This window comes from Euleptes europaea, chromosome 16, assembly GCF_029931775.1.
Source record: "Euleptes europaea isolate rEulEur1 chromosome 16, rEulEur1.hap1, whole genome shotgun sequence".
In the NCBI taxonomy this organism is placed as follows: domain Eukaryota; kingdom Metazoa; phylum Chordata; class Lepidosauria; order Squamata; family Sphaerodactylidae; genus Euleptes; species Euleptes europaea.
In genome coordinates, this window is record NC_079327.1 from 48991802 (window position 1) to 49015547 (window position 23746).

Here is a 23746-nt window from a genome sequence, read left to right on the forward strand (position 1 = left end):
AACTTTCACAACCACAATTTTGTACCCCTATATCTAGCAGCCAGTGGCTGACTCCCACGCAGATCTGGCAAATCTGCTAAACAGGGCCAGCTACAACTATGATTTAGAGTTCTGCAAACCCAACAGAACTCCCAGGTTTGCATAAAACATTATTTTTTAAAAAAAACAATTCAGAAGTAAAACACCCCAAAAGCATTAATAGCAATGTCTCTGCAAATGCTGCAAAAAGCTTGGTATTTTGGTTGCTATAGCAACCCAAATGGATGCCTCATGTTACATTGGCAATGGCCACTACTAGGAAGAGGCAGCTAGGGACGGGGAGGTTAGCTGGCACCAAGGGAAGCCTGAGCCACAGCCAGCACAAGGGGAAGGAAGGGAAACACGGGACTTACCTCCCATGCACGTTCCATGGATCCCTCTATTGTTTTATCCTATCTTACCGACTCACCCGTTCAGAACCACGATTTATAAATTTGTTTATTATTACATTTATACTTTTTTATTAAGAAAGATACAAAAGATGAAAAATAGCAAAAACAACTTAAAACTGTTTGTGCAAATAGCAATAAACAATATTTGTATATAAACCGAAGTGTTTCTGTATCCATGATCACGTTTTTTATAAGTAGAAATGCTGCTCCACCATCCTTTGATAGGCTTCCAAGTCTTAGCAGTGACCTTCTAAAGACAGCATTTTGCTGTACAGCTGCATGGCTATTATGCTTTGGTTTCTTTCATAGCTGAATCAAAATGCCGCTTTCCATCTAAATACAACATGGATTCTGGAGGAAAAAAAGAAAGTGATCAGAGCATCTATAGTGATGTTTCAAGAGGAAGTCCTCCACATAAGACAACATGAGTGATTACTAGAAAACTCACAGACTGTTTCCTTGCACCTTGCAGGCCTCTGCAGGGGTTTCTAATTTTTTTTAGCCTACTTATTACAGTTGGGATGAAAGTGAGTGTCACTCTTCATCTCCATTACCCTGAGAATGCTGTTCTTGCACTGATGGAATCCAAGCCTACAGCTGCAGTAATTGCACTTGAATTTAAGACAGCAAAGAACATTAGATACCTTTGCAGAAATTATTCAGAAATAATGAGACCACTAGAGGGAGGAGAGGAAGCAGCCAGACACAGCCACGTAACGGATGATGTTTCAGCTCCACAAACTAACAATATCTGGCTGCCAAGTATAAATGGGGCAACTTTTATCCGGGGAAGTGGGCCGGGTTACATGTAGCCCTGAAAAAGGAATAAGAGCCACAAGTGGAAGAAAGATAGTGAGATCTGAGGAGAGCCTGCAGAAACATCTGTCCACCAGCTGTGTGTGTGTGTGTGTGTAAAGCGCTGTCAAGTTGCAGCCGACTTATGGTGACCCCTTTTGGGGGTTTTCATGGCAAGAGACTAACAGAGGTGGTTTGCCAGTGCCTTCCTTTGCACAGCAACCCTGGTATTCCTTGGTGGTCTCCCATCCAAATACTAACCAGGGCTGACCCTACTTAGCTTCTGAGATATGATGAGATCAGGCTAGCCTGGGCCATCCAGCTCTGTGTATGTGTTGCTAATTTGTGGTAATTTGATGGATTTTGTAAACTCCCTTAAGGTGCATCTATGGTGAAAAGGGGCAGTCTTTTAAGCAAGTAAATTACATTGATTATACACATTTAATGTACTGTTTTAGGTTGGTAGCTGTGCTGGTCTGCAGTTGAAAGGAAAGATTCTGGTCCAGTAGCACCTTAAAGACCAACACAATTTCCAGAGTGTAAACTTTCGAGAGTCAAAGCTCCTTTAATCAGATACCTTCTGAGGAAGGGAGCTCTGACTCTCCAAGTTTATACTCTGAAAAAATCTTGTTGGTCTTTAAGGTACTACGGGACTCTAATCTTACTTATTTAATGCGCTGGAATCAACAAGAGATCACATGCAGCACAATCATGCAGCTGTAGCCCAAAGTGGTTCTTATTTCTGCTTTCAATTATACACACATCTGTGATGGCCTTGCTTGTTGGAGTGCTTGGGAAGGCAAAGAACAGTCCCTAATCTTATAGTATTCAAATGCAGACACAGTCCAGGAAAAAGGTATTACTCATCCTAAAAAGGACAGTCTAGTCTGTAGTCTTGCTCCTTCCCCTTATACTTCATATTCAATGGGATTTCAGATGAGGGACCCAAATGGTGGCTGTTGATAATTCTACTGAGCTGTCGCTACATCCATGGAGGAACTGGCCAACAGCAACATGTTCCTCATATTGACAAAGCAGACACAGTTTGATTTTATAAGGAGCCACCATGGAGCACTCAAATCCCCTGGCCCTATGATCCTACAAGGTTAGAGATGTAAAAATTCTGGAAATTTTGAAGCCACTAAAATATGTTTTTATCATTATACTGAATATTATCTTGTATATTTTGTTGTATGTAAATAAAACCTTGCTTTAAAAAACATTTTACTCATTCCAAAAAGGGGGAAAGGGAGAGGTTTTTTCAGCATTCCCCCAACTTAATTGTTGGACAATATTTTTTAAATCCTCAGCCTTTTTTCATGCTATACATTTTGAGTGAGAAAAACCTTGTCTTAAGAAGCATTTCACTCATTCCAAGAGAAAATACTTCACAAACATTTTTCCAGTGCTACCCACCATCTCCCAATTTTTCTACTGGGGAAAACTGAGAATCCTACAGTAGGGGAGGGGGGGTTACAGATGGAGGAAAATTTCTGAATTTTTGCAGATTTTCCCTGGCCTTCACATCTCTTTACAAGGCCACTAAATTAATCCCAGAACACTATTCACAGATTTCCAGTTCCAAATAGCAACTCACCGCCATATGTCTTTGGGACAATCTGTGGTATCTGATTTTCTGACATGAACGTAAAGTGGAAGACGTTAGTTGTGTGGTGTTGTCTGGTGTCTGAATTATAAACTTCACTGTGTACCCGAACCTGGATGAAATTTTCTTCAGTATAACATACCTAGTAAGTTAAAATGGAAAAAAGTATTGGGTTTGCAATTTCAGAGCTGAATGAGACAGACATGAAGTTTTATGCTTAACAATGGTTCCTCTGACTTGGTATTAACGGCTGTCAGAGTGGCGTAAGTGATTTACATTAATATAGTCTATTAACACTGATAAAAAAAGTATTACCTGGGAGGAAAAAAATAACAAGGATCCAATTTCAACTGGTCTTTGAAACATAATATCATCTACAGCTATCACATAAGGTCTAGAGCTTCTGTAATAGGAGAAAACATATATGTATTAAAAGGCTACAGGTTACACTCTAAATTACACACCAACTAAAAAACAGTTTGTGAACAGGCATCTCCTGGGTGTCTAAGTAAATACTAATTATATGAAGAGGTTTAATGAGGAGTGTTTCCTGCTACACTACTGATTCTCAAACCTAAATCACGGAATCTGTGCTAGGGAGTCACTGCCACCATCATATTTAGCATAAAGGCCAACTGACAATCCATTAGTGAACTCTTCCAACACATATGTTACTATAATAGGACTTACATACTACAAATCTAAACCCTTTGGTTATTGTTTGACAGAGCCAAAAAATCAGCCTTAGAGCACTCCCTACAAAGGCCTGATTTGGTAGTGCTTATGTTAGATGGCTAGAAAATAACTACATGTTAAGATGGCACTGAAGCTGCAGATGGGGTTGGGAATCAAGGTGAAATGTTCAGTGGATCTTCACACCCATATGAACTTAACCTGGAACATCATTGCACATACCACTTCTCAAAATCACGAACTATTTTGCCAAACTATTTTTGTACTTAACCACTTTCCCACCAATGCACACTGAGAGCTGGACCAAGTCAGACTGTGTGTGCATGACCTCCCCAATGGAATAAAAAGGGGCATATCTGACAAATGAGCAATTTGATGCTCAATATTCAACAGGTTTCTTGTCACTGTGAATGTGGTTGAGAAAGCACTACTAGCTCCAAGAGCTCTAAGTCCTGATCCAGCGAGAAAGAACCTTGTGATCTTAGCCACACACTGCTGATGCAAAAACATGTTTGGATGATCATTTGCATCCACGATAGTGCTCACATGGCCCCATTGAAATAGCTAGATGTGTCTTTTAATATGGCTGGGAATGTCTGTTGTGTAATGCTAGCTGTTTGCAGCTAGATCTGGGTCAAGGCCAGTGCAATTTATAGAATACTTCAAGAAACAAGGAAGGCTCCCATCTTTAATCACCTAAATAAGGGTTACAGTTTTGAGGTAGGAGTCCAGAAGGGTAGGGGGGACCACTACTCCTAGGTATTTCTTCAGGCATCATTGGATATTTCATGGTCTCCTGTAGAAATTCAGATTTGCATAGAGGTTTTACTGTCACACTCAGTCTGTTTTTTGCAGCTGACTCTGCCTTGTCCAACTTCAGGCAGTTCCCTAGAGCCAGCAATGTTTGTCTCCATTTCCTTGCTTACTTGAGCCCTGACCATCAAATTCTGAGTCACCGAGGAACACTTTCAAAATGTTATCCACAGCTATGTCATCACAATTATTGCTTTTTATGACCCCTGATTGCCACCATCTTGCCAGCATTAAAGGGGGTAATCATCCTGAATTGGAAAGAAATTCCAATTGAAAGAATTCAATCATCCTGAATTGAAAAGAATCATCCTGAAATTGAAAGAATTCAATCATCCTGAATTGGAAAGAAATTTGTCAAATATACAAGTAACAGCAAGGGGTTTGTCTTAGAGGGCTAAAAGCTTGGAATTAGAGCAAAAATTTAATTACCACAGCATCATACCAGCTCTAGTTGCACTTATACACTTATTGCCAGTTGGACACATAGTTTTAAATTGGCTTTGATAATGAATAAATGCATTAACACATGAATTAAGTTAAGGCTTAAAGTGATGTTTAAAGGCAGCAACTGTGAAGATACACTTGTATTCTCCTACTCAGTAATAAATCCTACAGTTTTTGAGCTTTCATTCATCATTGAGGCAGAATCTATAAACCAGCTCCTATAAATTAACCAAAATATAGTTTTGGATACATGACTTTACAAGTCCTCCCTACTGACACGGTTCAGAGTAACTAGGCAGGTTCTGACAGAGACACATCCTACCCACCCATGGCTAGCCCAGCTGCACCATGGGGAAGGAAGCAAGCTTGAGAAAAGAGTCAGGCAAGCCTCACCCTCCCTCTACCCATGAAACTTTATGAGCACAAATATTACAAACGTTTCCAGCTTACCCATAGCTGCAGGCAGTAGCCCATCCAAGTTCATATGCTTTTCTCATGAGAAATCCCCCAAAGATTCTATTGAAAATGTTGCGCTCCTATATTCAGAAGGATCAATAAAAACAATGAATTTTGAACATTTACACAGAACCTTCTCTTAGTGTTTCTACATCTGTGGCTTTGCATCACAAATAAGTAAGTAGAGACAGTTCATACTGTCAGAATGCACTGTAACAAAGCACACCTGTGTTCACAATAAAGGTTATGGCACCATAACAAAAAACAAGATAGCTTAGAACGGGCTTGCAAATAATAGCTCAGGGGGTGGATGCAGTCCACCTGCTCCACTCTGCACTAAAACAAAAATCAAGCAAATTCAAAGTTCTACACCAAGTAAGCCACTGGAAATTTTACCAGACTCCCATCTCAATTTCTAAGTTTTCACCAAGCCTTGCACCGATAGTTTCCAGCCTAAGAACTAGAAACATCTACAAAGACAAAACTGAGAGGCTCAGGATACTGAATTCAGCAGCAAATACCAAATTAAATGTTTGCATTGTTCATGCACGGAACTTCAGAATTCTGATTAGATCTTTCTATGTATTAAGTGGCAAATCAGGGGAGAGAAATTCTAGTGTTACTCCCTGAACATGGGCTGCTTGCAAAGACCAGGGCTTTTCTACCACAACGTGGACAGCTGAGTGCTTCTTTTATTATTATTATTTGTTTTTATAGGGGATACAGAAAAGAAAAAGAGGGGGAAAGACAAACGGGGAAAATGTTACATTTCAATTTGTATCTGTGCCCAGCATAACCCAACTACATGTCCTCACCCCAGAATAAATCTCTAAAAACAAATACAATAAGTAGCTTGTGATTCGGAGCCCCTTAATTTCTTATCTCAGCTTCGTCTAGTTTTGCTAAAGAACTATTATAACTGTGATCCTTAATTAACAACTTTTGACTAATTCTAAACTTCCGTTATATAAAGCTTAACTCTTTATTAAGAATACTATATCAAGATAGCTGAGTGCTTCTGAACCTATTCTAACAAAGTTACTCTTCTAGGCTTGGGCCAAAATTGCAACTGAACAGTCACAAGTGGCACTGGTGAGTCATGCTGCAGTAAGAAAACACTGGGGACAACAAATGCAATCCAAAAAAACACAAGGGACTAGGGAAGGATATTAACCTTCCCCAACTATGCCCCCAAGGTACTCAGTGATGTATCAGCATCGGCCTGGTGGGCTGGGAGGTGGTGTCATCATAGTCAATCTGGATTCTATCCCCCTGGCTCGATGCCCTGCCCAGGTCCCTGCTGGGTTTGTATATGTAGTGCTGGCAGTTTAAGACAGGATTGGGATTCTGCTGATGTACTGCCTACCCTGCTGCCCGTCTTCCTGCCTGAGGAGGTGGTCTTGGATGTGGTGCTGAGGACTCTTAAACTGGTTGTCTTGGGGACTTCAACATACATGCCGAGGCTATCTTGTCAGGAGTGGTTCATGTTCTCCATGATAACCATGAGCCTGACTGAGGTAATTACAGGACCCACACATTGTGAAGGTCACTGTGAAGGTCACACACTTAATCTGGTGTCCTGCTCTGGTCAGAAAGAAGGCGATCTGAAGGTGGAGGTTTACTGAGAGGCCATGGAATGAGAGGCCACAGAGATGAAAAGACAGGCTTCAGTGACAATAAAGACTCAGGACCCCAGAGGCCAAGGGGCAGAGCAGCAGTCCCCCCAGCACCACACTCTGAAAGCTACCATCAAGGTAGGACTGATACTGCCACAAAACAGTGCCTCCCAGTCCTAGTCCCAAAAGGCGATCCAGAAAGATACCATGCTGAGTGGTCCAGAATTAACAGGGTTGCACTCTTCCAACCATCTCCTGGTGCATGTCATCCACCAGAGTGACCAAAGCTATTTCAGTCCAATAACCAGGCCTGAAACCTATTTCATTCAGGAATTCTTTAAGCTGGCCAGCCTCCACTCATTCAATCACCTTTCTTAAGAATGGCACATTTGAGACTTGACGGTAGTTATTCAACTCTCCTGGGTCCAGAGTAGATTTCCTTAGGAGTGGGCATACCAATGCCTGCTTCAAGGAAGGAGTGACCACCACCTTTCTCAGGGAGGCATTTACTGTCTCCCAGGCATACTCCAGCAGCTCCCCTACTCCCCACCAGATTTAAGCAACCAGGAAAAGCAAGGGTCGTGCAAGCGGTGGGTAGGCCTCAAACTTCCAAGAAACCTGTCCATATCCTCAAGCTGAAAGGTATCCCACACAACTGGGCAAATCTGCATCCTGGGACCATCCAATCCTATTGCTGCTATTGTAGAGAACATGTTCAAACAGATGCAAGAGATTTTATCTGCAGGTGCTACCAGTGGGAGAAGGTCTAATCCAGGAAATGGGTTATCCTGTTTTGGATGGGGCCTCCCCATAAAGGAGAAGGTTCGCAGCTTGGGGGTTCTCCTGGACCCCAGCCTCCTATTGGATAAAGAGGTGGCAGCAGTGGCTGGGGTGCCTTTCACCGGTTTTGGCCCTTCCTGGGCAGAAAAGATCTTGCCACTGTGATGCATGCCACAGTAACATCTAGATTACATTACTGCAATATGCTCTATGTGGAGCTGCCCCTAAAGACTGTACAAAAGTTGCAGTTGGTATAGGATGCTGCAGCCAGACTGATGACTGGAACGGGTCGTAGGGACCATATCACTTCAGTCTTGTTCCATCAACACTAACTTCCAATTTGCTTCCAGGCTCAATTCAGGGTGCTGGTATTGACCTTTAAAACCCTGTACAGCCTGAGACCAACATACCTTAAAGATCTCCCATATGAATCTACCTGCTCATCTGGTCATCCTCAGAGGCCCTGCTTCGGTTGCCACTGCCATCTGAGACTAGATGGGTGGCAACCCGAGAAAAGGCTTTCTTGGTTGTGGTATCAAAACTTTGTAACTCCCTCAGGAAGTTACTTTGTAACTTCGGAAACTTGTCTGTCTCCCTCTATTGGTGTCTTCCGCCAGCAGGTGAAGACTTTTTTTTTCATTTGGCATACCCCCAATATACGTTAGCCAGCCCCTCCTTTTGTTATGTGTTTTTATTTAATTATTTTATAATTTTAAATGTTTTTAATTGTACAAATGTTTTTATGTGCACCACGTTGGAGACCTTGATTGGGTAGAAAGGCAGTATTAAAATGTTTAAAATAAATAAATATAATTGGCCTTGATAAAGACACAATCCCCAATAATAGTGTGTTACCTATAGAAAAAAATTCAAACTACAGAAATAGTTCATAAATACTACCTCAAATACTGATAACATCAGAGAATGCAGAAATTGATCGTTAAAAATCTCAGGGTGCAAATGAATGCAGAAATGCCTTTAAAAAAACTAATTCCTAATAAAATGTCAAATCTATTTAACTATGAAATTTAGTACACAATGTAAAAGGAAAACTGATAAATGACTTAAGTCCCGGGGCAGGACGATGCCCACTAAAAACTTGGTGAGAAAATCTAGAGACCAAGTTCTGATCTCTATATAAAAACAACAGGTAGACCTGATGCCCTTCTGGAGGGCAGCCTAATGTCTCTGCCTCTGCACTGCTTGCAGCCACAAACACAGCCGCTAACCAGCAGTGCTCTCTCAATTTGCTTGGCGAGTCCTCTTTCCCACCTAGAAATACCATTGGAGCTCTGCACCTATACAATCCTCTTTAAATGCTGCAATTACACAGAAGAGCATTCATGCCTAATTTCATGACCATGAATCTAGACTTCCTTCCTTAGGTTCTTATTGCATTGTTTTATTGTATCTATTATTCTGTTTCATTGCATTAAAGTTTCAGTGAGCAATGGAGTAAATAAATTAATAAATCCATCAACAGATAAATATTTTCTAATTAAAAATAACATCTTAAGCATGAAACATCATGCCAGGGTTGGATCAAGAGCTAAACACTTCCTTACTTGGGGGGGGGGGGGAACCAAAACATCCATTTACTTATATTATAGCTTTGCAAATACCTGCGGGTGGCAGATCTCCAGACCCTTGAGTTTTGCATCTTCCATCCACACAGAATTGGGTGGCAGCACACGGCTCCGAAAACTAACTGTCCTACAAAACAGGAGAGAGTGAGATTCTAAAGAACACAGCCACCCCAAGGTTATCAAGCCAGCTCTTCCTTCGTCTTCGATTGTTTGGAAGTAACTTCCTTTTCATCTCCAACTCTATACATGGTGAAATCAGAAGTGGGACTTGGGCTTGCACAATTCCTTCTACCTTTGTTAGCACACACAGCAGTAAGTGGCCAAACTAGCAGATTGTGATTTTGTTTGAACATAGGAGAGTCAGTGTGAGGTAGTGATTACAGCGTGGGGCTTGGACAGGGCTTCAGATCTCCACTCAGATACAAAACTCACCAGGTGATATTAGGCCAGCCAGCTGTCTGTATCCAACTCCTCTAAGAAAATGTAATGGCATTTAAGCTTTCTTGAAGGGTGGCTATTTCCACCAATTTCCCCCCTCCCACACCATGACCCCCACTATGCTGTTCCTATGCAGACGCCCAGTAGTAAATTTCAGGGGTCTAAGGAGGCTGAAAGGGCGAATCAGCAAAAATCACTACCCCGTTCAGAGAACTTAAGTACCATTAAGTTTTCTTAACTACACGGGTAGCTCTAGGTCTCTCTCTTTCACCCCAACCTACCTCAGGCACTGTTGCAGAAATAAAATGGAGCATCAGCATTTGCTGCCTTGAGCTGCTTCGAGAAGAGAGGCAATACAAATGCATCTCATAAATCAATTCAAAGATTTCTCCTGACATTGGACACTGAAACCCCCTCATATAGCATTTTCAGTTTTTATGGTGAACCAGCAGTAAAATAACTGCAGGATTTTTTTTTGGGGGGGGGGGGTTGGTATGGACACTAACTTCAATACACAGTGAGGTCAGGAGAGGTAACATCAAAACAGCTCCTTTCTGTGTACTTTATTGGGTCAGGAGGGAAAGCACAATCAGCACGGCAGACTGGATCTGAAGAACCACAAGCAGGGAAAAGCTCATGGTCAGGACTTTCTCTCCTTCCCCCAGTTCTGATCTTGAGGGTCAGGCAACCATCACAAACAGCATAGAGGGTAAAGTGGGGGGTTGCTGTAGATGGGGGTGTGCCAAAACCTGCCCCCCTCCTCCACAAAAGGGAAGGCTGCTCTACTAGAGTAAGCTACATTGTGCTGGCAGAACAGCATCTCTGGATCCAACCCAGTATGCATAGAGTATGCCAACTGTGCTCATATTACCACCTACACACACAAAAAGAAGCCTGTCTGTGTTTTTCTTGTTCCCCTTTCAGAGGCCTGAATGTGTTTCCTTGTCTTTGGTAGTGGGAAGTGCCATCAAGTCACAGCTGACTTACGGTCACTTAAGGTCACCCTGTAGGGTTTTCAAGGCAAGAGATGTTCAGAGGTGGTTTGCCATTGCCTGCCTGTGCGTCGCAACCCTGGACTTCTTGGTGGTCTCCCATCCAAATACTAACCAGTACTGATCCTACTTAGCTTTCAAGATCTGGTGAGATTGGGGAAACCTGGACTATCCAGGTGAGGGCATTCCATGTCTTTAGCAGGTGCTTTAATGGAGTTTGAGAGCATCTGAACTTTGCTGTTATTACTTGCTATTGTTCTGGCACAACAAAACATTCAAGGTCTGCAGGAGACCCTTGTAAGCACCTGCCACAGTGAGAGTGGGACACAAAGACAAATAAATTATCCGTTAATAATGTAATGAGCAAACCAGCTCTAGTAAGTGTTAAGTCACCACACCGCTTACCTTGGATCCAATGTATTAAGGAACATGTCATGGACAATTGTTCTTTCTTCTGCAGTAGGAGCCATTTTCAGCAAAGAGGCCTTACTGAAATCAGTTCTTCTGACCTTGTTCACTAAATAATGAAACAAAAAAAAAAATACAACGCTTGTTGAAAATTACAGGGTCTAGTATTTTCCATTAAAGGTATCATTCAATCTCCCTCCATTTCCAAAACTAGTAATGACAACACACTATAGGGATTTGTGAACTCACTCACCAAGTCTCTTTCTATAGTATTACATCCTCAAACAAAACAAGTATCCTAATCAAGAACTTAATTTTTGTAGTAGCTGTTTAGCCGGTAGGCTGGTGCCACATTTCTCAAAACAGAAGGCAGAAGGAGTTTGAGGACAAAGATGAGAGCTTTTCCTTAGCCATCCCTATGCAGCTCTGTGTGTGCAAGTAGTGCGCGTGCGCATGTATTGACCGGGTCACAGGGAGCAGCACAGCTGTTCTTCCTGCCTCCCACCACTGCCAGCCACTGGATATATGGATCACACTGTGAAATAAACAGAGCAGCTCTAATTTTCACGGACTCTTCTTCCTGGAGGTTCTATTTTACTTTGATCTGCCTAGGATCTCCTAAAGGTAAAGGTCCCCTCCTGTGCAAGCACCGAGTCATTCCTGACTCATGGGGTGATGTCACATCCTGACGTTTTCTAGGCAGACTTTGTTTATGGGGTGGTTTGCCAGGGCATTCCCCAGTCGTCTTCCTTTTACTCCCAGCAAGCTGGGTACTCATTTTACTGACCTCGGAAGGATGGAAGGCTGAGTCAACCTTGAGCCAGCTACCTGAAACTGACTCCCGTCGGGATCGAACTCAGGTCATGAGCAGAGCTTAGACAGCAGTACTGCAGCTTACCACTCTGTGCCACGGGGCTCTTACGATCTTCTACACCATCTTAAATATTCTTAAATGCAGAGATGGATTGGAACCCAAAAAAATACAACTTTGGAACCCAGAGGTGTATGAGTAGGAAGGGGCAATTGAGACAGAAACTCAACATGTGTAAAAACCCATGTTATTTTTCGACGAGTGCTTGTTTTCTATTTTTTAATCACCTCATTCCTAGTTGGAAGAATGGGACAAGACCAGATGTCCCCCCACTCTCATAAAGAACATATTACATACATTCTCCTTCCTTGAAGATTTTTTCTTCTTCTGAGCCTTCAGGAATCAATGGATTAACAAATGCTGGCCTGTGGGTATATACAAATGTAGTCAAAACGAGATGCTTGCAGACTTCTTCCATTTGGCAGCAACTGTGTGACTTCTTCTGAAATAAATGAGGCATGCCCGCGCCCGCCTGAAGGCGGCAGCCTTTGTTTCTCATAACTCAGAAACATGCACTGTTCTCAACATAAGAGAGATAAAATAGTCTGATTGTATCCTATGCAGGTTAACAAATGTTCATGTAATTCTCAAATACACAAGTATTCAATGACAATATATAATCAAAACCTGAATTTGGGCCAGTTCCAATACTGCTTTTCCCTATAGTGTTCTGAAAAACTTTGGAGAGAAGTGGCTTGAAACCTAGTGCAGGAGCATAACATTATAACATGGGAATGGCCATAAATGAACTTGAGATGCATAGACTACAGAGATGATTTTGGAACCTTTGCCAGATGCATATTGCAGACAGGCATTTGAACATCCCATCATACAAAGGCATGCACCTGTAGCCATTTCATTGAAGAACTCTCATATTTTACCAGTTATACTACAAAAATCTCTATTTTCTCTGTTTCTTCATGCTCTTTAAAAAAAGACTATTGGTATGGCAAATATTTTACTAGTTTTCTCATACACTTAATTCAAAGGCTAAAAAAGACAAAACGCATTCCTTTGCTGTTTTAATCCATTTATGAACTGAGATGTGTAGTGCAAGCTTATATAGAGTTATTCTAGACTAAGCCCATTCATTTCACCGGGCTTAGTCTGGAGTAACTGCATAGGACTGCACTGTTAGTGTTGTCCTCTTGTGTTACAGAGAATATTTAAACTTAATTGTTCCAGTAAATTCCTGATGAGGTTCCAGCCTATTTTGCAAGCAGTGTGCTAATCATGCTCTTAATCAGGTGAAAACCCTATTTAAGGAAGTAGGTTAATAGATTTTTTTGGTCTGAGAGATATCGAAAACTACGTTTATGTACTGATCACACAGAAGTCACTGAATGTGTCACCTCCCCCCTCTTAAGAAGTAATTTTAAAATCTTACCTATTTCTAAGCTTCATTTTTATTAACCCTTCCAAGACAATACAAAAAACCTCTCCCTCCCTCCCCCGCCCCCCAAGTATACAACTATTTTCAAGATCTCATTGAAAATGTTACCTTTTGTTTTCTGGATCACGAGCCACCATGACAAAAGTTGCATCTAACACAGGACAGTAAACATCATTTTGTAGCTAAAAAAGAAAAGTGGGGGGGGCAGAATTGTGTTTGGCAAGTTTTCCAATTTCTGTTGATAATGCGATGAAGACTGATGATGTGTCTTCAAATTGCTCAAACATTCTGTAACTAATCAGAGGCAAAAGGGGAAGAGCGAAGTTCAGTAAATGCTGTGCTTTTCATCACGGGCAATTAACACATTATTTTTAAAAGTCATTCCCCAAAGTTGCTCTGTGGCTGCACGGAACCCAAGATGGGACCAGGGAACCCAGACTCAACTCTTTAAAAGCACAAATGTGGACTTTGGCCCTGTGTGTGTATGTAAGTGTGTGAATAAATCTAGACAGTTGCTTATATTCACCACAAAGGTCTTTCAGCTCTTCTATAACTATTAACCTGACAAAAGATGATGAACACTCTTCAAAGTATAAATAGAAACTTTTGATAATAGGATGCATTTAGCTAGTTAAATCCTGGATTCCTTATGTGTGTGTAAAGGGCCGTCAAGTCACACCTGACTTATGGCAACCCAGTAGGACTTTCAAGGCAAGAGACTAACAGAGGTGGTTTGCCATTGCTTTCCCCTGCAGAGCAACCCTAGTATTCCATGGTGGTCTCCCATCCAAGTACTAGCCAGGACCAAGCTTCTGAAATCTGATGAGATCAGGCTAGCCTGAGCCATTCAGGTCAGGATGGATTCCTTATAGGCAAACAATATTCATTTGCTGCCACTAACCTGAAGCACATGCATTTTCACTTCCATTGATGTTCTTCCTACCCATGAAACATTCCCAGTGAACTTGATATCACAATCTGGATGAATTACCTTCTTCCATAAACCTAAACAAAGAAGGATCAGATAATGAAAACTGAAGAATAGTTATTAAAAACAAATTCTAGATTCTCCAGTAGTCTAAGAAAAATTAATTGCTTTGCATGATTAGCCAGTATAAACTGTAAAATGCCAGAAAAAGATAATAAATATGATACAGAGGCATTTCCAGTGACCTCCCCTCAAGGAAGGAAATGAAACTGACATTTTAGAGGTAAGTTATCAAAAAACAAAGCCCTTATATTGTTTGATATATCATGCATCTCTGCTTGAAATCAAGGGATAAGATCATAAATAATAAATTTAGGTTGGCAAATGAAAGATGAAGGGTTGGATCCTATGCTTCCACATAAGTAGTACTTCAGCTCACATGAGAGTTCTGGCAATGCTCTCCTTCCACTACAGAACCTCACACTGTTCCTGAGAATTCACTGATCCCTCATGAGCTGTATTTCAAGGAGTACAGCAAACTACAGTGGGAAGGGGGGAAGAAAAGAATTTCACTCTATGTATGCCGCTGACTCAAAGCGCATAGGATTTAATTCAACATCTAACCATCTAGGAGTAACACTCCAGATTAGAACCATTTTGAATAAAAATCTTCATTGGCTTGTAAAAGAGGAAAGTCAGTTCTGAGAGCATTATTGTAGGCAGTAAAGGTAGTCCTCTGTGCAAGGACCGGGTCATTACTGACCCATGGGAAGACATCAAATCAGAACATTTATTTGGCAGATTATGTTTATGGGGTGGTTTGCCATTGCCCTCCCCAGTAATCTACACTTTACCCCCATCTAAAGATCTCATCTGTAACCTGTCAACAATTACCAACATCTTATTATTTCAAACAAATCAATAAGGCATTGGAAAGTATGTCTTTCACAAAAATTAGAGAAGTAGAATTAATTTAGGGTGCAGTACAGAGACAAAATGCATCCTTGAAAGTTTGAGACTCTTAACAGAAAGATCCACATCATGGCTTGCAATGGCATGTGCCAGGATCAAATGAGCATGCCTATTATATTAGGTGCTTTGGAACACAGGCAGGACAGTGCTTCTGCAGTTATCTTGTTTGCAGGCTTCATAGAGGCACCTGGTTGACCACTGTGTGAACAGACTGTTGGACTTGATGAACCTTGGTCTGATCCAGCATGGCCTTTCTTATGTTCTTATGCCTGTTGGCACATACTTATTTGCTATGCTTCCATTTATCAGCCCATGCAAACAGGTAGGTGAGAGAACTCAAGAGTAGTAGCTGCAGGGAATTAATCCCTCTCCCCTCTAACATAAGTAATTCCAGAGGCCTCTGAAGATGCACATCCCCAACTTTCTACCCACACACAAACACACACTGATGCATCCTAAAAAGCAATTAAAACAAGTAACAAACTTCACTACATGTTTCTCTTCCAGATACAATGTCTAGTTAGAAAAATGCGTCATAGGACATCATCATGCTGTCTCTTTTCCTATCCTATTTCAAATTATTGACTGCTTTGGTGAAGGAGGTGGCTGAGAAAACACTTCAGAATGTCACACATTTCCCTAATCAGACTTTATAGTGAAAAGAAGTGAACTAGATGCATACCTGCTGTTTGGAGGAGCCAGTGCACATTACTAAACTTTGACCAGAAAAAAATTCACGCAAAGGAGGTGGAAGAACTTCTCCCCTCTTCCCTAACATCTGGGTGAGAATTAAATCCAGTACAGTCTGCATGCTAATATAGGTATTCATTTATTAACAAATCAAATAATACTATACCAATTTTATCCACCAGTGCTGTAACAATTGATAAAGGAGATCTCTGAACAGCTTCATGTTTAGTATGAGTGTAACAAATGAGAACTGTAGAAAGATAAAACAAGACATTGCACTATTTATTCTCTGCATTTATAAACTGGCCTTTTTCTCAGAAGTGGAACAAAACTTCTCAGTGTAGTATTTGTATTGTTTAAAGGAGGATACTCACAGAACCCATATAAACAAGGAAAGCACACAGAATACATCATATGCTATCATTTAAGATTAGTTCAGTCGGGCATGTGAAGAGCTCGATTAGATACCCCCCAGATATAAAAGCTTGCTTAGAAGCAAGTCACGTCAACGTCAGGGACATTTAATTCTATGGAGCATCACAGTTTGTCTGGTTTCTCTAAGAAGCTGGGGGAGACAGGAAGTGACACAAAAGGAGGACAGCAGGAAGCACCAGTGACTCAAACATCCACGTTTTGTGCTTACTGTGGAGGGCCTGAAGCACAAATTTGCACATCTTCTTCATGGTGAGATTCAGAGTACAGTACATATCTGGAACTCACCCACCCAACCACTTGTGTGTGTGTGCGAGCACCACCTCCAGGACTTTCCCCCATTGCCTCCATCCTGTTACCTTCTCCTGATCCCTGCTGGGTCAGTCTCAGACTGGTCAGCAACACTGGATAAATGCTCCTAGCACCTCTCCTGCTCTGGATGTCTGCCTAGCAATCTCCCTGGGCTCCAAGATCTTTGTCCATCTTCCTCCTCAGCTGTCCCTTCCCTGCTCTATTTATCCCATTTCCCTAATCTCCAACCCCTGTTCCTCTCCAACCCCCCATTTCCCCATTACCTTTTCCTTTCTATTTCCCTCAGGGGCGGGGCCTGGCTCTGCTGCTCTTCCTCGTGAGTCCTCGTGAGTCACTTCCTCGTGAGTCACCTGCTTACGTCATCTCTCCTCCTTTCCCCCTCTGCCACCTGGTGTTGGTCTGGGGAGTTGGTGGCATTTCTCTGGTTCCCTCCCCAGGTAGACAGCATGTGCTCCTGAGGGGCTGCTTGCTGTGAGGGGGTGGGATCAGCGCTGGACGTCGAGGCTGAGTGGGGAGAGAGCGGAGCAGTTGGCATCCGCTCTCTGGCTGCCCCCCCATCGCAGGTAAGAGCCGGTCCCGGGTTCTCCCTGGCCCTCCCTGGTCTCCCCCGACTGGTCCCTGAAGGACTGGGGAAATTGGGAGTGGGGGGCAGAGGCCATGCTCGCATTCCCTGGTTGCTTCTGGGCCACGGCACTGGTTTCCCCCTTTCTGGCAGCTCCCCGCCTGCCAATCAGCAGGCTCTGGGTCTTCTGGGGCCAGATTGCATTGGGCAGGACTTGCTGCTCTTCTCTGCCCTGCCTCCCCGATGTGGGACTCTCTTCCTCTCAGGGTGGGAATCCCCTGAACAGTGTTCTCTGGGTGGAGGGCTGAGCAGCTGCACCAGCCTTACTCCTCCCAGCTTCTCAGTCCAGGGTTGAAGCTGCTGCAGCATCTTCCATCACCACCGCGGCAGCCAACCCCGGACAGTGTGTGTGGGGAGGGGGGATGGGTGCCCAATTCAAATGTTACACATGGTCAGTCATATTTTGGGGGATCCATAACTGGAACTGATGCATTTTATGGCTCGAAAAGAAAACTGTAGCAGCCAATAAGGGCAATGGTGTTGGGGAAGGGAAAGTTAACTCTCCCCCCTCCCCCCCCCCCCACACACACAGAGTCTCCCTTTAGAAATGGATTCTCTGGGATGCTTTAAGCACTAATGGAGGAAAAGGCAAGCACAAAACTGGTACCTGTCTTTTTTCTTACTAGAACGTAACTCAGGGTCAAGGGAGTCATTTCCAGTCAGGGAAGGGAGATAAATGCCATTGCACAATTCTGTAGTTCCAATCCATAGAAGCCCCCACCCCCCCATCTTGCCCTGTAGGGCAAGATGTGTAGTTAAGACCCACAGAAAGTGTGAAAAAGGACTCCCCGCAGTCAGTCACGCTTTCTTCTTTCACCCCCTCCCAACTTCTTCATAAGACATCATTTACTTCATGATGTCAGAAAGCAACATCAGGTTCATTTGACATTTCTACTGGTCTAGTCCTGTGCTCCAAAAATATCCAAGCTCTTTCCACATTAACCACTCATGTAGTGCAACAGTTGTGATTCACTGCTAAAAGATTAAAAGGACTTCTGAGTAATTAACTCAGTAGCCTTCACCAGTGTTGTCCTCTAAGCCTAGTGACATCCTATTTGTTATCCAAGGGAAGAAAGGGGAACAGCACACCAGTGTGATGAAATTATAAGCTTGACCTGCCCATCATCCTGTTGGACATTTTGCTTAATCACAGATCTACCACCAGTTTTTGACCTGTATAGCCAGTGGTCCAGCCAGAAAGATGCTGGACTTGACCTGGCAGGACAGAATTCAAATCCCAGTATTAACAGTATGATCCTATGCAGAGTTCTAACTTCTGTGGGCTTAGACTGAAGTAATTCTTTTTTATTTATTTAGTATCTTTTAATTGTGCCCTGCCTCCAAGGAGCTCAGGGTAACACATTTCAATCTTCTCATGTCAATTTCATCTTCACAACAACACAGCGAGGTCAGTCAGGGCAAGAGCATGACTGGCCAAAGGTCACCCAGCAAGCTTCATGGCAGGGTAAAGATGTGAACCTGGGGCTCCCAGGTCCTAGTCCACCAAACTACACGGGCCCTCGTCTGTACAGGATTGCACTATATCTCACTAGGTGGGCCTTAGGCTCACTCTCAGCCTTACGTTTTTCCTTTGCATAAAGCTTTGAGCCCAAAAATGTAAAGAATGTTTTTTATGTTTCAAGCACTAAATTAAAAAGAGCCCTATATATTAAAAAGGTCACCAGATAAATTAAATTGTACAGCAGGTACCTACCTCCTAAGCTGTCAAGGTCTTCAAGAATTCTGCCAAACCTATTAACGAAAAGACACTACATTAAAATGCATGAGTGGCAAGACATTAAAATCATACCCTGTTTGCTCAGCAGAAAGACCTCTGCCATTACCTGACAGTGTTGTTGACGTTCAGATATTTTTCTCTTATTTCAGGCTGACTTCCTAAAGGCAGCATAACTTCTATACAGCTGTCTCTCATTTTCCTCGGTGGCAGGTCAGCTTGGTTTTTAGCAAGGAGCGTATGCAGGGCTTTTCTTTCATTCATTGCTTGTACATGATCACTGGGCAGAAAAACAAATCAAATTATTCCAAGGGGTAGGGGAAATCATTAGCATACAATTGGCATTAAAGCCTGAAAAACTCTATTTGAGCAGTGGGGACAGGAATGCAGTAAGGATGATCAACAGAGACATAATTATAAACATTAGACCCAAGCCATTCATCAAATCTTGGAGCAGCCACAAATGCAGTGATGACCATAGGCAAGCCACTATAATGCTGCTCTTCAGTATAGCATTTTTTAAAGGATTACTATGGTACCAAAGATATGCTATGAACACTTGCTGTTACTGAACTGGACCCAACCCCCACTCTTTGAGCAAGCAAAAAGGCATTTCCACTCGTGCAAAAGGGAGACATGATTTCTACAGATTCCCTTTCCCACTGGAACCCCTTGTGCACCATGTCAAGAGTCTCTTGGCCCTCAGGAGTAGTTTTCCTGACCTGGGGTTGAGTTCCAGTAAGAAGGCAAAGGTGGCTCCATGCACAATTCTTGGGATCTAAGCCATTATTATTATTTACTTCAGAAAACTTTCTATTCCCGAATAAACAAGATAGTTTAAAACAATAAAAAGAGATCTAAAACATCTATCCAATAAAAGAATGCCCATGAGATAAAATGAAAAAGTGATACAAAGACAAAGCAGGCTAAAATTGATACAAGAAATATTCCCTGTGGGGTCAAAGGTGTTCAGCAGTTCACAACAGAACTGGTAACATATCTGTAGGATATACTGAGCTATCCTCTTTCAAGGCTGCTTCACTTACCTTGCAGTCCTATGCAGTTACTCTAGTCTAAGTCCACTGAAATCAATAAGCTTTTAGACTACACAGGATTGCACTGCCAGAAATGTAACTAACAAAAAAATTAAAGAAAAAATCACTTGTATGCATCATTTACCTCCAATTGGTAGACGCCCCCACTATAATTCTCAATTTGTTTCGCACTAAAACAAAGCAAAGATTGGTCAGAAACATTGAAACAAGGAGTACTATGAGGTTGCTTGTGACCAAAAGCTGCAATAGCCATTTCAAGAAGCAGATTAAGCTAAATCATGCAAAGAGTGGCTATAAGAAAGAGTCAGTTTCACCCCTGATATTGTGGACATTACCATTATGAGTGGGTAACAGAGTCACTAATGGTCATTTAAGCATGGGTACTTGGACTCACGGTCACCCCGTCTGACTCGGTTGTTCCATGGAGTTCTGCATGAGTTTTCAGTCCATTAGAAATGACCTTGCTGCCAGCCCTTGCAATGTCCGGGTCTTCCTATTCGTCTGTTAACCCGACTCTTCCCTCTCCCCTAAGCTCAGCACAGCTGAAATCTGCCTAACGACAGCTCCACCCTCTGGAATGCCAGCGTGGGCCTCTACACCGGCAAGATGCCGGTGGAAGGCCCCGCCAGCGTCCTGGGGTGGTGCAGCCGCGGCAGCAGCCAAAGACCAGCGTCCAGCCCTCCACACCGGCATTGGGGCCACTAATGCCCTGGAGGCTCAGGAATGCACTGTCAGTCACTCATAATAGTAACCATTTACTTTATTGTGCCTTACTGAATTTTCTCAGCACCATGCCTTACGGTAGTTTTACAGCAATTTTACAATACTGTGACTAAATAAGGCACAGTCTGCTTCTAGAGCCAGTAAGCTGTTTTCAGATAAAGGCCATGGCATGAGCAAGGCCCCAAAAGGACAACCTGGAAACACACATTTTTGTTTGTTTTAAATAATTTTAGCCCCGACTCTTCCAACAGCGTTGTACAGATCTTGGTTAAGCACAGATCAGTCTTATTTTTATCTATAATATTGTATACAGGGTGCTTTGCAGAGTAACAGAAATCAGAGATACAGGTCCCTGCCCCAAGAAGCTAGGGTGGCTAAAGGAAGCAGGAGAAAGTAAGTGATAAGTTGAAGAGACTTTAGGAAACAGAGACAAGAAACTGAAAAAAGGAAGTCCCAAGGAGAAAATAGGATCAAGGCAAAAAACTACATATGGGGCCTAAGAACAGAGGGGACTATAAATAACTGGCAGGAAAGAAATGGACATGCAATGAGACTCTGAAGAGCTGGTGACAGTGAGCTCAAAAACCAAGGGAGACATAGGATTTCTAAGTAAGTAGCAGGGGCTGAGTTTTACATATTGATTTAAGCTAGCCAGCCAAAGCTTTGGCTTCAGACTTCTACCTTCAATATAACCGTGTAAATGTTTCTGTATTAGTCATCTATTACATAGATAAGATTTTGATAAGACATGCTTTCTTTACTTAGCAGTGAAAACCCATTTTAGTGCCACCCACAACGATGACTTGGAATAAAGGTAAGGTAAAGGTCCCCTGTGCAAGCACCGGGTCATTCCTGACCCATGGGGTGACGTCACATCCTGACGTTTCCAAGGCAGACTTTGTTTGCGGGGTGGTTTGCCAGTGCCTTCCCCAGTGACTTGGAATAGCTGCCAGAAAAATATTAATGCAAATTTTTCATTAGCCCTCTAACAAAGACAGACAGAAGCAAGACGGCAGCAGATATACAGTCATATTAAAATGCATACAGGTTACCACAACACACCATTATTCACATGAATGGGTAAATGCCCTGTGAAGTAGAAAAAGCAATTTAGATTATCAGTGTAATTGTAGAAATAATAGTTTTTCTAGTCCTTCTGTACTCAATCACAAACACACAGACGTGCATACACAATTGCACATTAACATATAATTGAATTCTGCTTTACTGGTAATCATTTATTTCGGTGCCTGAGTTAATATATTCCTTCATATTTTCAAACACATATAACACTTCAGGATACCAAGTTTCCAACACTGTGTGTTTTTTCTTTCTCCCACTACTCCATTCCACAAATCTATCAATCATATTTTTACTCTATCCTTCTATTTGCGGCTAGGGTTGCCAGGTCCTTCTTCGCCACTGGCGGGAGGCTTTTGGGGCAGAACCTAAGGAGGGCGGGGTTTGGGGAGGGGAGGGACTTCAATGCCATAGAGTCCAATGGCCAAAGCAGCCATTTTCTCCAGGTGAACTGATCTCTATCAGCTGGAGTGCAGTTGTAATAGCAGGTAATCGCCAGCTAATACCTGGAGGTTGGCAACCCTATCTGTGGCACAAAAAAATCTTGTAGGCCCAGTAAAAACTGGCCCAACTGTTTCTCCATGCAAAGCTCTGGCATTAGTACAAGATTACAAAACAAACCAAAGAGAATAATTATGACATTTTTGTTCTTCAGATAAATGGGGAAAGCTTTCTAATCACAGTATCCTAGTGTCTATAATCAAGTTATATTACCTTCATGCATGTCAGGAAGAGACTGGGAGCCACTGGTGGTGGAAGTCAGCATCTTCATCAGGACAGGATGGGTCTTGCATAATGAAAACCATCTACATAATAAGGAGAATGCAATATTGATCAAAAGGATCAAGTGAAGGAGGGAAGGAGACCTAACTGTTCTCTGCTAATACCGGGGAACTTCATGTTGCAGCCCCCACCTTATGGAATGGCCTGTCTGACGAGGTCAGGAAAGTTCCCACTTTCCTGACATTCCACAGCCTGTGCAAAACCGACTTGTTCAGGAGGGCATTTTTACACAGGTAAACAGCCCTATACTATAATAGGATGGTTCGGAAAGATGCTTTAAAGAAGGGGAATGGATTTGGGGTCTATACCACAGTGTACTGTCTGTTGCTATATGTATTGTCCTACTATGTAATTACTGCATTGCTTCTGCATGTTAATACTTATGTTTTATTTCAGCTTTGTCTCAGTTTTCTACAATCCTAATGCTTACTGGATGTCTCATCTTGTTGATTGTATTGACTTATGCTGTGCAATCTGCTTTGAGTCTCAGTGAGAAAGGTGGACTATAAATAATGTAAATAAACGTTTTTTAAAAAATTAAAAATCCTGCTCCTGCCAAACATAACTGTGTCAAAACACTGTAACACAGTGGGATGAGTGACCCTATCTGCCAAGTGGCCATCTGAGTGCATGTGTGAAAGGGATTTCCAGGACATATAATTTATCTGCAGAAGTCTACAAAAATCAAAAATGAATGAGCATTCTGACATAGTACTTTCTATATAGAACACGACAGTAACATGATCAAGTTCAACTAAAAAAGAAGCCCGCTTTTTTTAAACTACAGTGTGACACACAAATCACAAACCTATAGTCTGAAGGCAATTTGGAGGCTACCTAGTCCAGTCCCTGTTTGGCTGTTTCAGCCACTGCCAGTCAGGCTTTTGCTTGCTGTTATTTTTTTAATCGGTAGTAGGCATATTGCTAAGCGTCATTACATTATTGTGATATAGCTATAATCAAGGTTTTTAAAAAGTGGGCTAAACTCAAGCCAGCCAGACACCATGGTGAAAATCACAAGCAAGGTGCATGCTTTATAATTTTTTAGAAAATGCCATTCAGAATTTGCATGCTGTAGCTTCCCTCTCCTTC

General features: G+C 42.3%; 1 protein-coding gene across 3 annotated transcripts; it reads right to left on the reverse strand.

Moving 5' to 3' along the window:
- Positions 1-595: 595 nt before the first annotated feature.
- On the reverse strand, positions 596-22673 carry ACOT9 (acyl-CoA thioesterase 9). Of its 3 annotated transcripts, XM_056861875.1 has the most exons (15): positions 22586-22673; positions 21854-21880; positions 20193-20238; positions 19123-19293; positions 18993-19030; positions 16079-16162; positions 14224-14327; positions 13431-13504; positions 12227-12294; positions 11056-11167; positions 9257-9347; positions 5233-5318; positions 3148-3235; positions 2824-2974; positions 596-782 (listed from the first exon to the last, which is right to left on the reverse strand). In XM_056861875.1, the coding sequence occupies exons 1-15, from the start codon at positions 22641-22643 to the stop codon at positions 718-720; spliced, it is 1263 nt and encodes a 420-aa protein (XP_056717853.1). In that variant the 5' UTR covers positions 22644-22673; the 3' UTR covers positions 596-717. The 3 variants fall into 3 exon arrangements, with proteins under 3 accessions (XP_056717853.1, XP_056717852.1, XP_056717851.1); XM_056861874.1 differs by lacking the exons at positions 20193-20238; positions 21854-21880 and having other exon boundaries at positions 22586-22604; XM_056861873.1 differs by lacking the exons at positions 20193-20238; positions 22586-22673.
- Positions 22674-23746: the final 1073 nt, after the last annotated feature.

Bases quoted from the DNA above. Each gene is read 5' to 3' on its own strand.
- ACOT9 (XM_056861875.1), bottom strand. From the start codon at position 22,643: ATGAAGATGCTGACTTCCACCACCAGTGGCTCCCAGTCTCTTCCTGAC. The intron at 14,328-16,078 runs GTATAGTATTAT...TTCTTTGTTTAG, and splicing joins AGCACTGGTGGATAAAATTG to GTTTATGGAAGAAGGTAATT. The intron at 11,168-12,226 runs GTATGTAATATG...TTCATTATTTAG, and splicing joins AATCTTCAAGGAAGGAGAAT to TGAACAAGGTCAGAAGAACT.